Here is a 17,323-nt window from a genome sequence, read left to right as displayed (position 1 = left end):
CTGTTGTAGGGAGTGAAGGGAATAAATAGTGACAGTCGGGCCGTAAGTTTACTGGTACTGTTGTAGGGAGGGAAGGGAATAAATAGTGACAGTCGGGCCGTCGGTTTACTGGTAATGTTGTAGGGAGGGAAGGGAATAAATAGTGATAGTTGGGCCGTCGGTTTACTGGTACTGTTGTAGGGAGGGAAGGGAATAAATAGTGACAGTCGGGCCGTCTGTTTACTGGTACTGTTTTAGGGTATGAAGGGAATAAATAGTGATAGTTGGGCCGTCTGTTTACTGGTACTGTTGTAGGGAGGGAAGGGAATAAATAGTGATAGTCGGGCCGTCGGTTTACTGGTACTGTTGTAGGGAGTGAAGGGAATAAATAGTGATAGTTGGGCCGTCGGTTTACTGGTACTGTTTTAGGGTATGAAGGGAATAAATAGTGATAGTTGGGCCGTCTGTTTACTGGTACTGTTGTAGGGAGGGAAGGGAATAAATAGTGACAGTTGGGCCGTCAGTTTACTGGTATTGTTTTAGGGTATGAAGGGAATAAATAGTGGCAGTCGGGCCGTCGGTTTACTGGTACTGTTGTAGGGAGGGAAGGGAATAAATAGTGACAGTTGGGCCGTCAGTTTACTGGTACTGTTGTAGGGAGTTGGGGTAATAAATAGTGACAGTCGGGCCGTCAGTTTACTGGTACTGTTGTAGGGAGTGAAGGGAATAAATAGTGACAGTCGGGCCGTCAGTTTACTGGTACTGTTGTAGGGAGGGAAGGGAATAAATAGTGGCAGTTGGGCCGTCGGTTTACTGGTACTGTTGTAGGGAGTGAAGGGAATAAATAGTGATAGTTGGGCCGTCGGTTTACTGGTACTGTTTTAGGGAGTTGGGGTAATAAATAGTGGCAGTTGGGCCGTCAGTTTACTGGTACTGTTGTAGGGAGGGAAGGGAATAAATAGTGACAGGTTTACTGGTATTTTTGACAGTCGAGCTTGTTTGGCTTTGATAGTCTCATTTCATATCATTTTTTATGAGAACTGTAATTTTTCACCAGAAATTGGATTGTACATTAAATAGTAGTTTAGATGCTTTATGTTTGATTTTATTGTATTTGAGATCAGCAGTCAAATACATATTATATTTTATTGTATTTGAGATCAGCAGTCAGATACATATTATATTCTTTATACTGGATATCAGTTATAGTCGGAAATAAGTCATTTTCAAAATTTGCAAAGATCATGATATACTCTCTATAAATGAAGCCTTGCCATACCCTGGTAAGGGTGCTGTACCATGCTTAATGTCATCACCTGACTGAAATTAATGTTACATTTGTTTTGATTATTTAGCAGTAGTTTGGATTTAAAAGGAACCAATCTTTCTTAATGATTTTCATTCCAAATCACAAAAATGGTTTTAATCATTACATATCATGTTTTTCAATTCATTTGCATTCCTTAATAAATACTCATAAAAACATTGTTCATACATAATTTGTATTGAATATGAATAACCTTGCCGATAATCGCAATGAAATATTTATTTTTGTATACACAATATTGCCGCAACTGATCTCAAATCGCAAGACGCATCCTTTTGGTGTGTTAACCCAACGACCTTGTCTCGACGATCCACAGTATTGATGATGTTTACATGATTTTTGTTTAGGATGTCCACAGTATTTCTGTTTTAGTTCAGTTTTGTTTTATTTAGTTAGCGAGTCATGTTTTTTAAAACAATATTTTATTTCCATGTTGATTGAAGATCAATAAAATGTGAATCAAAATAATTCTACTAGTCAATCATTTGCTTGTGTTCTTTAAGTAAAATAAGTAAACTTTTGTCGTACTTTTGTGCAATAGCTCTGTACTTATTAGTGCAGCGTTCATGTTTTAGTACAGTTAGTTCTGTACATATTCATAAAGTTAATCTGATTCATAATCATCATCATCATCCTTGTCCGATTTATCATCATCACATGCAAAATTACATCTCTTTATATCTCATTTGTCTACACTAAATATACCACAATCAAATGAAGTGAAAGTCTTTGTGAATTTCATTGTAATCTGGAAGTATGGCGATGGACAAATCCACCAGTGTTATGAAATATAGAATGATTTTGTATGTTGTTTTTATCATGAGGTATGAATTAACTTAAGATGAGGAGACAGGGTGGTTTGTAATAGACAAAGAATGCCAACCAATTGATTTTGTATCAATAATCAGTTAATGAATATTACAGGGCAACTTACTCTAACACTAATTATTAACTTATGTATATGTTTGAAAATATAGCCAGAAAGGCTAATCAAGGCAAAATGTAAACTGAACTTAAAAGTCAAAGATTTTTCTTAAATCAGTATTTTAAATTTTTTTCACAATATACTGGAAATGTAATATTTTTGTAACTGAAGTGAATTAATGTTATTTTATGAAATTATCTACCTTTGATTAATTAAAATTGGTGTTGCCTTTATGATTAGTTATTGATAGGTACATTAGTACAACGTTAACACTTACAGAGAATTATTCTCCACTTTATAAAGATGGATCACTTATGCAGTTACCAACAAATATGCTTATATTTTCATTGTCTGATATAATGAGTACAACTTCTCTCCAGAAAGCATGTGAATGTTGTTTGTAAGCAATATTAAAGCAGTGTTCCTAGTATGCTTCCACTTTAAATAATTTTCATCATTTTCATTTTGGGTTTAGAGTGAATCTGAGAAATATTTTGTGGTTGTCATTTGTCGATTTAAACCTAAAACACAGGCGAGATATTTGCATCCTGTATTACAATGGACGTTATCTCTCCCATATCAATAGTGTTTTACGCTTTGAAACATTACGTAGTAACATGAATGTTTTTTATTCTGCATATCAATATATATTTTTATGAAAATGTAGAAAAACATAATATTATTTTGATATGAATATATTGGGATAAAATGAAGTGTATAGTTTTGAGCTGTTAGTATTTCTAATCCTTTTTCAGGATTCAACATATCAAAAGTTCATATAAAACTGTAATGCTTTAGTTTCTGCATGCAACCAATGCCAGATGATATACAATATGTAGGTGTTATTTAAGAAATAATTAACCATGATTCGTGTATTGTTGCAGGATATACAACTCGGACTCGGATATTTTGCAATTAAATTAATAACGAAGGCCACAGGCCTGAGTTGTGGCCTTCGTTATTAATTAAAATTGCAAAATATCCGAGTCCGAGTTGTATATCCTGCAACAATACACGAGTCAAAGTTGATTATTTCTATTCTACCATGTACTGTTTAGTTCTGAGATCGACCTCTTTCTAATAGAAAAACAGCAAAGAAACCCAGAGAAAACCTTGTAATTTATTTGAGTATTGCATTACTTGTTGATGAAATATACAGGCAATACAGTACTACGATCAAAAGCATCTATCATATGGCATTGATTTTGAAAATTAAAAAAAAAAGAATTAAAAAAAAAGAAAAAAAGAGGGGGCCTCCGTAGGATTCGAACTCGCGTCGTGATAAAAATGTATTGAAAGACTAACCCATTAGCCCACTCGGCTATAGTAACCTTTTATGAAACGGGTGAATTTTAGATATATAAAATTGTAACAGCCGTGACTCACGAGCGTGTATTATTGGCACGAGCGTGTATTATTGGAAAATAATACATGGTTTTAAACCAATCAAAACTGGTGTTGCATAGCAAACATGGTAGAATCTATACTAAATCATTAATTTCAAACTTTAGCAGGAGTGTTAGGATGGTTTGTTCAACATTGTTAGAAATGCAATATAATTGTCTTTGTGTATTATATTTGTTGTTTTTATTCTTTTCTTTCTTTTTAACATCTTATCTTACATCATTGTAGCTAAAGTTTAAATTTAAAGAATATTTTTGATGAAATTCTAAATGTGTGCTACTCTGTGAGATAAACAGCCTCTCTCAAACTCATATATTTTTGTTGTGTTCCTAAAATCTGCCTAGCAACCTTATAATTATCTTTAATGGAAATGAACTTCTTTTGTAGATTCAGATTGTCATGCAGAATAAAGGTCATGTTCACTGTATAATTTACTCAGAGTCACTTCCTGGCAAAGCTTTTAATATTAATATATCATAGGTTTAAACAAATGTTTCAGTTCATGATAATACTGTTATATTTTATGAATTGTTGGATGTGTTTTATTTTTTCTTAAGATGAAGCAAAAAAAGGGATTTAGATTTATTATAAAAGTCCTATCATAGCATTGTCTTCCTATCTCTCTACTCCTTCATTTATCAAGTACACATATAATTGTAATTTTATGTATCCACTATCAATTATCAGGAATGTTACAAGAGCCTGTAGCCAACGTCACAAGCCTACTTGTATAACTCTATCTAAATTCTTGGACCATTTCGGTATTGATACGAAACAATGCAATACACCATATACAATAATACCAAGAGGTGCGTAAATAATCAATAAGGCTGAAAATGTATAAAGTAACGCCCTAGATTCTTAATTTACCTGAGAAATATATATCGTTGTGACTTTCCATATCTCGTGTGTTCGACCTTGGTGGTTGAAATATGTCTTGATCTATTATGTATTTCATTTAATTATATAAATTTAACTGCTATAACGGCAGGAGACCAATGTTTGATAGTGTGTAAATATACATATCTGTAGTTATTGTATAGATTTTGAAATGCATGGTGTGTTTGTGTGAGGCGCAGTGACAATGTTGGATCTAATATATGATATAAAGGAATGAGTAAATTATTTTTGTATGGTCGTGTAAGAAATTGAGTGATTCCATGGAATGACAATACACAGAGTGAACAGTGAATTGCTGATAACATGTGAGTTAATATTGCTTCTTATATTTATTAAATGTAGAGCAGGAAGAGGAAACAAAATTGATGGTAAGGGCTGTTCCAAAATTATCTATGTTGGAGGGGTGATAGGCATTTTTCAGAGACCCCACTACACAACACATATCAAAACATACTCAGTATAAGGAAATCTAGAAAATGGAGAATTATGAAATCTTAATTCAAGTGCCCCCACCCCTATTACAGATAATTCTGGAATAGCCCAAAGAACTTTTCAATAATTTTGTTTTCAATCCATACTGATCCTGATAGCTGTGATAGTGCTACCACATTTATAACACAGCGAAGACATTCATGCATTTTATGCTGTTAGGAATTAAGTTAGTCGTGTGATTTTAGAAATTAGCAGTAACTCACCTAATTTATGATATGGGAAATTGGTAGTATTCTCACTCGATATCAGCAATTTACATCAACATTCAAATTATACCCTATACAAATGTATGTGTGAAAGACAAGTGGTGTTAGGTGCTATCAGTAAGGTATTATACATTGTATGGAAAAGTGATGTAATTAGTACGACATATGATGTGTGGACACTCGAATGATGTTGAAATCATGCTATAAACATGTGTGAAATCTGTCCTTTAGTCTTTCCTCTTCCTGAAATTTCTTCAGATTCCGTCATTTATCATGTAAATAAAAACAAAATGACACATTCTGATGGCTTTGACTTTATTTATATTTAAAAGAATTATTGAACATGTTATGATATTCTGTTATATATTCAGATTCCTTTCTGTCTAGTCTCTAGTCAATAGACTGATTGATGGCTCTCGCAGCTTACCGTATTCAACTGGAAAGGACCAGTATAGGCTTAGTCTGTTGTCTAATCCATTTATTTATACATGTATAATTGTACATACATGTATTTCTTGATCATGAAATATTTTGAAATGGAATTCAACTAAGGGATGGGGTTTATTACTGATCAGCAGGTGTATTGCCGGTTGATTACGGTATAAGGTCACACAACAGAACTGTCAAAGCTGAAATGTCATCTATGTTAAGTCCTCAAGTATCATTTCCACCCATGTCAATAATAATGTTTTGGAAGGGTGTCGTATTGAATCCGTTATTTATTTATGATTCTCTCCAATACACTTAATAAACAAAATACAAAATTTAAGTAGAAATAAGATCACCGCATCTGACATCAAGAACATTTAAATCTATCATATAATTGTTTTCCTGATTATCCCAGTGCTTGTCCAGTTAATATTTGATATGTCCATTGATGGAGCACATCATTTCAGAGAATATTTTGTATATGTATAATAAAAACCTGTAACTTATTATTCAAAACTCCCATAAAAACTAGAAAAAGTCTGATAGCTCAAAGATCCTGCTTAACTTGAAGTAAACATTCAATTCCAACAGTGAATTTCTATGTAAAATATACAAAATGTACTTGTCAGATTAACTTGAATACTCTGGTTATCTTGGAAGTTTTTTATGACCCAACTGACTTCAAGAAAACGAGGTTCGACTAAAATTTCATATTCTAAGAAATTGCAATAACCTTGTACACACACAAATCTAATGAACAAAAAAAGCTTAAACGATATAGCTCCTCATAAAATCAAAATAAGTGTCATCCTTTCGAGATTCAGCTATTCTGAGAAATTAAATTTGACATTATAGGTACATAAATTACATTGATTCACACACTAACATACTCGATAACTAAACTGATTCAGTGTCTCGCATCAAGTACACTGACAAATTAGCTGCTCAGAGAATGTAAACATTTAATTCAACTTTCGTATTTTATAATGGCACTCATTATCACTGAACACTCCACATACAAAATAAATAACGACATAATATAAGGCTACAAAAATATAAAAGTCATGACAAATTGGACAGGTGATGTATATGTAGAGAAATCTTAAAACATTTGGCAAAGGTAAGCTTCCCACACCACCTCTCTCTCATTTTACCAAAATCCTGACTACTGATGGTAATTAAAGACACTTACATGTAAGCCTCATGCTGCAGTTGATCTCTGGCACTATCTGAACCAAGATTTTGGTCAATACTACAATACACCAGCAGTATTTAACAGGAAGATCTCTCGATATTCACAAAGTATCAACTGAGCTACCTCGTGTATGATGGTCGACACAGCCCCATCATTTCAGGTGAGCTACCTTGTCTCTGATGAAGGACACTGAGACCGAGTTATCGTGTGCCTAACGATGACACAGTCCTGTTTTATCAACAGACTTCTTGCCTTGATGATGAACATCAACCCATTCCATCAAATTATCTGTCTTACTCCTGAAGATACAGACTGTATGGTTCTGTCGTCTGAGCAGTCTCGTCCCAGAATGACCACATTATTCAACAAGGGTAGGTATTGTTTCAGCTATACTTGTGTTAGATATGACATACATTGTTACTGTACATTTTATCTGTGACACTGATCACACTTAAACGACGTTCTCTGACAGAATCCTCATCAGGGGACCATACTTGGAATATGTCATGCATGATATGTTTGATGATAACTATCACAAGTTGACAAAGTCCTGTAATGTTTCCGATGACAATTATCACAAGGTTACAAAATCCTGGAATGTTTCTGATGACGATTATCACAAGTTAACAAAATCCTGTAATGTTTCTGATGACAATTATCACAAGACAGCAATACTGTTATAACAATCTCTGATGGTTTTGTCAGTATTTTTCAGTTGCCAGTTTTTTTCCTGTGGACGGTTTGTCAGAGAAAAATATTGTTGTTCCGGCTTTGTGTTGTTCAAATATCAAAATCTGGAACAAAATTGAAAACCAATATCTAAATCAAGAAATGCAAATATCAATCTTCTTCTGAGCAGAGAATATAATAATTACAATTTCACTAATTCTTCTTACCAAATTATTCAATATGAAAAAGAAATCATAGAGCAAGAAAAAAAAAAGTTTTTATAATCTGACACTGATGATGGTGGGATATTTGTTGTCTGTGTGTTACGTATGAAGTAAGGTGTAAGTAATTGTTTGTTAGTGTATTGGTATTTATGTATCGGGAGTTAGGGGTGGATATGACAATCACTTACCGAGTTCACTCCGCGTTTCAGGTAAGATGCAGGTACATATAGAGACTTCTGGGGCCCAATATTCCAGTAACGTCCAATATTGTTTCCATTCACAAAGACCATCCCCTTCTGCCAGCCCTACAAACATATGTCACACCGTTAACAGGGCATTGGTAGAAGATATGGTGGTCGTGAGTATTCATTGTACGAAGGAACAATCACATAATTAATGAAGTCAGGGTAGTAACATACAGGCTGATCCCTACATCCCCTCACCAACTCGTGGGGGGACAGTTACATACAGGCTGATCCCTACATCCCCTCACCAACTCGTGGGGGGACAGTTACATACGGCCTGATCCCTACATCCCCTCACCAACTCGTGGGGGGACAGTTACATACGGCCTGATCCCTACATCCCCTCACCAACTCGTGGGGGGACAGTTACATACGGCCTGCTCCCTACATCCCTTCACCAACTCGTGGGGGGACAGTTACATACGGTCTGATCCCTACATCCCCTCACCAACTCGTGGGGGGACAGTTACATACGGTCTGATCCCTACATCCCCTCTCCAACTCGTGGGGGGACAGTTACATACGGTCTGATCCCTACATCCCCTCACCAACTGTTGGGACAGTTACATACGGCCTGCTCCCTACATCCCCTCTCCAACTCGTGGGGGGACAGTTACATACGGCCTGATCCCTACATCCCCTCACCAACTCGTGGGGGGACAGTTACATACGGCCTGCTCCCTACATCCCCTCTCCAACTCGTAGGAGGACAGTTACATACGGCCTGATCCCTACATCCCCTCACCAACTCGTGGGGGGACAGTTACATACGGTCTGATCCCTACATCCCTTCACCAACTCGTGGGGGGACAGTTACATACGGTCTGATCCCTACATCCCCTCACCAACTGTTGGGACAGTTACATACGGCCTGCTCCCTACATCCCCTCTCCAACTCGTGGGGGGACAGTTACATACGGTCTGCTCCCTACATCCCCTCACCAACTCGTGGGGGGACAGTTACATACGGCCTGCTCCCTACATCCCCTCACCAACTCGTGGGGGGACAGTTACATACGGTCTGATCCCTACATCCCCTCACCAACTCGTGGGGGGACAGTTACATACGGCCTGCTCCCTACATCCCCTCACCAACTCGTGGGGGGACAGTTACATACGGCCTGATCCCTACATCCCCTCACCAACTCGTGGGGGGACAGTTACATACGGTCTGATCCCTACATCCCCTCTCCAACTGCTGGGACAGTTACATACGGTCTGATCCCTACATCCCCTCACCAACTCGTGGGGGGACAGTTACATACGGCCTGATCCCTACATCCCCTCACTAACTCGTGGGGGGGACAGTTACATACGGTCTGATCCCTACATCCCCTCACCAACTCGTGGGGGGACAGTTACATACGGTCTGATCCCTACATCCCCTCACCAACTCGTGGGGGGACAGTTACATACGGTCTGATCCCTACATCCCCTCACCAACTCGTGGGGGGACAGTTACATACGGTCTGATCCCTACATCCCCTCACCAACTGTTGGGACAGTTACATACGGCCTGCTCCCTACATCCCCTCTCCAACTCGTGGGGGGACAGTTACATACGGCCTGATCCCTACATCCCCTCACCAACTCGTGGGGGGACAGTTACATACGGCCTGCTCCCTACATCCCCTCTCCAACTCGTGGGGGGACAGTTACATACGGCCTGATCCCTACATCCCCTCACCAACTCGTGGGGGGACAGTTACATACGGTCTGATCCCTACATCCCTTCACCAACTCGTGGGGGGACAGTTACATACGGTCTGATCCCTACATCCCCTCACCAACTGTTGGGACAGTTACATACGGCCTGCTCCCTACATCCCCTCTCCAACTCGTGGGGGGACAGTTACATACGGTCTGATCCCTACATCCCCTCACCAACTCGTGGGGGGACAGTTACATACGGCCTGATCCCTACATCCCCTCTCCAACTCCTGGGGGGACAGTTACATACGGCCTGCTCCCTACATCCCCTCACCAACTCGTGGGGGGACAGTTACATACGGCCTGCTCCCTACATCCCCTCACCAACTCGTGGGGGGACAGTTACATACGGTCTGATCCCTACATCCCCTCACCAACTCGTGGGGGGACAGTTACATACGGCCTGCTCCCTACATCCCCTCACCAACTCGTGGGGGGACAGTTACATACGGCCTGATCCCTACATCCCCTCACTAACTCGTGGGGGGACAGTTACATACGGTCTGATCCCTACATCCCCTCACCAACTCGTGGGGGGACAGTTACATACGGTCTGATCCCTACATCCCCTCTCCAACTGTTGGGACAGTTACATACGGTCTGATCCCTACATCCCCTCACCAACTGTTGGGACAGTTACATACGGCCTGCTCCCTACATCCCCTCTCCAACTCGTGGGGGGACAGTTACATACGGTCTGATCCCTACATCCCCTCACCAACTCGTGGGGGGACAGTTACATACGGCCTGATCCCTACATCCCCTCTCCAACTCCTGGGGGGACAGTTACATACGGCCTGCTCCCTACATCCCCTCACCAACTCGTGGGGGGACAGTTACATACGGCCTGCTCCCTACATCCCCTCACCAACTCGTGGGGGGACAGTTACATACGGTCTGATCCCTACATCCCCTCACCAACTCGTGGGGGGACAGTTACATACGGCCTGCTCCCTACATCCCCTCACCAACTCGTGGGGGGACAGTTACATACGGCCTGATCCCTACATCCCCTCACTAACTCGTGGGGGGACAGTTACATACGGTCTGATCCCTACATCCCCTCTCCAACTGCTGGGACAGTTACATACGGTCTGATCCCTACATCCCCTCACCAACTCGTGGGGGGACAGTTACATACGGTCTGATCCCTACATCCCCTCACTAACTCGTGGGGGGGACAGTTACATACGGTCTGATCCCTACATCCCCTCACCAACTCGTGGGGGGACAGTTACATACGGTCTGATCCCTACATCCCCTCACCAACTCGTGGGGGGACAGTTACATACGGTCTGATCCCTACATCCCCTCTCCAACTCGTGGGGGGACAGTTACATACGGTCTGATCCCTACATCCCCTCACCAACTGTTGGGACAGTTACATACGGCCTGCTCCCTACATCCCCTCTCCAACTCGTGGGGGGACAGTTACATACGGCCTGATCCCTACATTCCCTCACCAACTCGTGGGGGGACAGTTACATACGGCCTGCTCCCTACATCCCCTCTCCAACTCGTAGGGGGACAGTTACATACGGCCTGATCCCTACATCCCCTCACCAACTCGTGGGGGGACAGTTACATACGGTCTGATCCCTACATCCCATCCACCAACTCGTGGGGGGACAGTTACATACGGTCTGATCCCTACATCCCCTCACCAACTGTTGGGACAGTTACATACGGCCTGCTCCCTACATCCCCTCTCCAACTCGTGGGGGGACAGTTACATACGGTCTGATCCCTACATCCCCTCACCAACTCGTGGGGGGACAGTTACATACGGCCTGATCCCTACATCCCCTCTCCAACTCCTGGGGGGACAGTTACATACGGCCTGCTCCCTACATCCCCTCACCAACTCGTGGGGGGACAGTTACATACGGCCTGCTCCCTACATCCCCTCACCAACTCGTGGGGGGACAGTTACATACGGTCTGATCCCTACATCCCCTCACCAACTCGTGGGGGGACAGTTACATACGGCCTGCTCCCTACATCCCCTCACCAACTCGTGGGGGGACAGTTACATACGGCCTGATCCCTACATCCCCTCACTAACTCGTGGGGGGACAGTTACATACGGCCTGATCCCTACATCCCCTCACTAACTCGTGGGGGGACAGTTACATACGGTCTGATCCCTACATCCCCTCTCCAACTGCTGGGACAGTTACATACGGTCTGATCCCTACATCCCCTCACCAACTCGTGGGGGGACAGTTACATACGGTCTGATCCCTACATCCCCTCACTAACTCGTGGGGGGGACAGTTACATACGGTCTGATCCCTACATCCCCTCACCAACTCGTGGGGGGACAGTTACATACGGTCTGATCCCTACATCCCCTCACCAACTCGTGGGGGGACAGTTACATACGGTCTGATCCCTACATCCCCTCACCAACTCGTGGGGGGACAGTTACATACGGTCTGATCCCTACATCCCCTCACCAACTGTTGGGACAGTTACATACGGCCTGCTCCCTACATCCCCTCTCCAACTCGTGGGGGGACAGTTACATACGGCCTGATCCCTACATCCCCTCACCAACTCGTGGGGGGACAGTTACATACGGCCTGCTCCCTACATCCCCTCTCCAACTCGTAGGGGGACAGTTACATACGGCCTGATCCCTACATCCCCTCACCAACTCGTGGGGGGACAGTTACATACGGTCTGATCCCTACATCCCTTCACCAACTCGTGGGGGGACAGTTACATACGGTCTGATCCCTACATCCCCTCACCAACTGTTGGGACAGTTACATACGGCCTGCTCCCTACATCCCCTCTCCAACTCGTGGGGGGACAGTTACATACGGTCTGATCCCTACATCCCCTCACCAACTCGTGGGGGGACAGTTACATACGGCCTGATCCCTACATCCCCTCTCCAACTCCTGGGGGGACAGTTACATACGGCCTGCTCCCTACATCCCCTCACCAACTCGTGGGGGGACAGTTACATACGGCCTGCTCCCTACATCCCCTCACCAACTCGTGGGGGGACAGTTACATACGGTCTGATCCCTACATCCCCTCACCAACTCGTGGGGGGACAGTTACATACGGCCTGCTCCCTACATCCCCTCACCAACTCGTGGGGGGACAGTTACATACGGCCTGATCCCTACATCCCCTCACTAACTCGTGGGGGGACAGTTACATACGGTCTGATCCCTACATCCCCTCACCAACTCGTGGGGGGACAGTTACATACGGTCTGATCCCTACATCCCCTCTCCAACTGTTGGGACAGTTACATACGGTCTGATCCCTACATCCCCTCACCAACTGTTGGGACAGTTACATACGGCCTGCTCCCTACATCCCCTCTCCAACTCGTGGGGGGACAGTTACATACGGTCTGATCCCTACATCCCCTCACCAACTCGTGGGGGGACAGTTACATACGGCCTGATCCCTACATCCCCTCTCCAACTCCTGGGGGGACAGTTACATATGGCCTGCTCCCTACATCCCCTCACCAACTCGTGGGGGGACAGTTACATACGGCCTGCTCCCTACATCCCCTCACCAACTCGTGGGGGGACAGTTACATACGGTCTGATCCCTACATCCCCTCACCAACTCGTGGGGGGACAGTTACATACGGCCTGCTCCCTACATCCCCTCACCAACTCGTGGGGGGACAGTTACATACGGCCTGATCCCTACATCCCCTCACCAACTCGTGGGGGGACAGTTACATACGGTCTGATCCCTACATCCCCTCTCCAACTGCTGGGACAGTTACATACGGTCTGATCCCTACATCCCCTCACCAACTCGTGGGGGGACAGTTACATACGGTCTGATCCCTACATCCCCTCACTAACTCGTGGGGGGGACAGTTACATACGGTCTGATCCCTACATCCCCTCACCAACTCGTGGGGGGACAGTTACATACGGTCTGATCCCTACATCCCCTCACCAACTCGTGGGGGGACAGTTACATACGGTCTGATCCCTACATCCCCTCTCCAACTCGTGGGGGGACAGTTACATACGGTCTGATCCCTACATCCCCTCACCAACTGTTGGGACAGTTACATACGGCCTGCTCCCTACATCCCCTCTCCAACTCGTGGGGGGACAGTTACATACGGCCTGATCCCTACATCCCCTCACCAACTCGTGGGGGGACAGTTACATACGGCCTGCTCCCTACATCCCCTCTCCAACTCGTAGGGGGACAGTTACATACGGCCTGATCCCTACATCCCCTCACCAACTCGTGGGGGGACAGTTACATACGGTCTGATCCCTACATCCCATCCACCAACTCGTGGGGGGACAGTTACATACGGTCTGATCCCTACATCCCCTCACCAACTGTTGGGACAGTTACATACGGCCTGCTCCCTACATCCCCTCTCCAACTCGTGGGGGGACAGTTACATACGGTCTGATCCCTACATCCCCTCACCAACTCGTGGGGGGACAGTTACATACGGCCTGATCCCTACATCCCCTCTCCAACTCCTGGGGGGACAGTTACATACGGCCTGCTCCCTACATCCCCTCACCAACTCGTGGGGGGACAGTTACATACGGCCTGCTCCCTACATCCCCTCACCAACTCGTGGGGGGACAGTTACATACGGTCTGATCCCTACATCCCCTCACCAACTCGTGGGGGGACAGTTACATACGGCCTGCTCCCTACATCCCCTCACCAACTCGTGGGGGGACAGTTACATACGGCCTGATCCCTACATCCCCTCACTAACTCGTGGGGGGACAGTTACATACGGTCTGATCCCTACATCCCCTCACCAACTCGTGGGGGGACAGTTACATACGGTCTGATCCCTACATCCCCTCTCCAACTGTTGGGACAGTTACATACGGTCTGATCCCTACATCCCCTCACCAACTGTTGGGACAGTTACATACGGCCTGCTCCCTACATCCCCTCTCCAACTCGTGGGGGGACAGTTACATACGGTCTGATCCCTACATCCCCTCACCAACTCGTGGGGGGACAGTTACATACGGCCTGATCCCTACATCCCCTCTCCAACTCCTGGGGGGACAGTTACATACGGCCTGCTCCCTACATCCCCTCACCAACTCGTGGGGGGACAGTTACATACGGCCTGCTCCCTACATCCCCTCACCAACTCGTGGGGGGACAGTTACATACGGTCTGATCCCTACATCCCCTCACCAACTCGTGGGGGGACAGTTACATACGGCCTGCTCCCTACATCCCCTCACCAACTCGTGGGGGGACAGTTACATACGGCCTGATCCCTACATCCCCTCACCAACTCGTGGGGGGACAGTTACATACGGTCTGATCCCTACATCCCCTCTCCAACTGCTGGGACAGTTACATACGGTCTGATCCCTACATCCCCTCACCAACTCGTGGGGGGACAGTTACATACGGTCTGATCCCTACATCCCCTCACTAACTCGTGGGGGGGACAGTTACATACGGTCTGATCCCTACATCCCCTCACCAACTCGTGGGGGGACAGTTACATACGGTCTGATCCCTACATCCCCTCACCAACTCGTGGGGGGACAGTTACATACGGTCTGATCCCTACATCCCCTCACCAACTCGTGGGGGGACAGTTACATACGGCCTGATCCCTACATCCCCTCTCCAACTCCTGGGGGGACAGTTACATACGGCCTGCTCCCTACATCCCCTCACCAACTCGTGGGGGGACAGTTACATACGGCCTGCTCCCTACATCCCCTCACCAACTCGTGGGGGGACAGTTACATACGGTCTGATCCCTACATCCCCTCACCAACTCGTGGGGGACAGTTACATACGGCCTGCTCCCTACATCCCCTCACCAACTCGTGGGGGGACAGTTACATACGGCCTGATCCCTACATCCCCTCACTAACTCGTGGGGGGACAGTTACATACGGTCTGATCCCTACATCCCCTCACCAACTCGTGGGGGGACAGTTACATACGGTCTGATCCCTACATCCCCTCTCCAACTGTTGGGACAGTTACATACGGTCTGATCCCTACATCCCCTCACCAACTGTTGGGACCAAATACGCTGCTCCTATACCTTCAAACCGTTACAGTTAATCTCTGATCTACTCCCCTAACCAATTGGAAACATAAAAGTATCGGAACTGATCCAAGTCTCTGCCCTCGTGTATGATGGTCGACACAGCCCCATCATTTCAGGTGAGCTACCTTGTCTCTGATGAGGACACTGAGACCGAGTTATCGTGTGCCTAACGATGACACAGTCCTGTTTTATCAACAGACTTCTTGCCTTGATGATGAACATCAACCCATTCCATCAAATTATCTGTCTTACTCCTGAAGATACAGACTGTATGGTTCTGTCGTCTGAGCAGTCTCGTCCCAGAATGACCACATTATTCAACAAGGGTAGGTATTGTTTCAGCTATACTTGTGTTAGATATGACGTACATTGTTACTGTACATTTTATCTGTGCCACTGATCACACTTAAACAACGTTTTCTGACAGAATCTTCATCGGGGGAACTATATGTCATGATATGTTTGATGATGACTATCACAAGTTAACAAAATCCTGGAATGTTTTTGATGACAATTATCACAAGGTAACAAAATCCTGTAATGTTTCTGATGACAATTATCACAAGATAACAAAATCATGGAATGTTTCTGACGACAATTATCACAAGATAACAAAATCATGGAATGTTTCTGACGACGATTATCACAAGTTAACAAAGTCCTCGAATGTTTCTGATGACAATTATCAAAAATTAACAAAATCATGGAATGTTTCTGATGACGATTATCACAAGACAGCAATACTGTTATAACAATCTCTGATGGTTTTGTCAGTATTTTTCAGTTGCCAGTTTTTTTCCTGTGGACGGTTTGTCAGAGAAAAATATTGTTGTTCCGGCTTTGTGTTGTTCAAATATCAAAATCTGGAACAAAATTGAAAACCAATATCTAAATCAAGAAATGCAAATATCAACCTTCTTTTGTGCGAAGAATATAATAATCAATCTTCTTCTGAGCGGAGAATATAATAATCAATCTTCTTCTGAGCGGAGAATATAATAATCAATCTTCTTCTGAGCGGAGAATATAATAATCAATCTTCTTCTGAGCGGAGAATATAATAATTACAATTTCATCAATTCTTCTTAGCCAATAATTCAATATAAGAAAGAAATCAGAGAGTAAGAAGAAATAAAAAGTTTTTATAATCTGACACAGATAATGGTGGGATATTTGTTGTCGGTGTGTGTTACGTATGAAGTAAGGTGTGGGTAATTGTTTGTGTATTGGTATTTATGTATCGGGAGTTAGGGGTGGATATGACAATCACTCACCGAGTTCACTCCGCGTTTCAGGTAAGAAGCAGGTACATATAGAGACTTCTGGGCCCAACGTTCCAGTAACGTCCAATATTGTTTCCATTCACAAAGACCATCCCCTTCTGCCAGCCCTACAAGCAGAAGCCACACCGTTAACAAGGCATTGGTAGAAGATATAATGGTCTTGAGTATTCATTGTATGAAGGGACAATCACATAATTAATGAAGTTAGGGTAGTAACATACGGCCTGCTCCCTACATCCCCTCTCCAACTCGTGGGGGGACAGTTACA

The 17,323-nt window shown here is 44.1% G+C and overlaps 1 protein-coding gene across 4 annotated transcripts in view; it reads right to left on the bottom strand.

The window, feature by feature from the left end:
- Positions 1-5,033: 5,033 nt before the first annotated feature.
- The window catches only part of LOC117344027 (beta-galactosidase-1-like protein 2), a 30,315-nt gene continuing 18,025 nt past the window's right edge, over positions 5,034-17,323 (bottom strand). For 2 of the 4 annotated variants that reach the window (XM_033906622.1, XM_033906623.1), the window contains exons 17-18: positions 7,939-8,055; positions 5,532-7,651 (exon numbers count right to left, since the gene is read on the bottom strand). In XM_033906622.1, coding sequence (XP_033762513.1) covers positions 7,559-7,651; positions 7,939-8,055 — 210 coding nt within the window. In that variant the 3' untranslated portion in view covers positions 5,532-7,558. Of the gene's footprint in view, positions 7,652-7,938; positions 8,056-15,916; positions 16,636-17,046; positions 17,163-17,323 lie in introns of those variants that run through there. The other 2 variants (XM_033906624.1, XM_033906625.1) reach the window with 2 other exon arrangements.

The sequence above is a fragment of the Pecten maximus genome, chromosome 15, assembly GCF_902652985.1.
Source record: "Pecten maximus chromosome 15, xPecMax1.1, whole genome shotgun sequence".
Lineage (NCBI taxonomy): Eukaryota > Metazoa > Mollusca > Bivalvia > Pectinida > Pectinidae > Pecten > Pecten maximus.
Note: the sequence above shows the minus strand (reverse complement) of the source record. Positions and strands in the feature narration are given on the sequence as shown.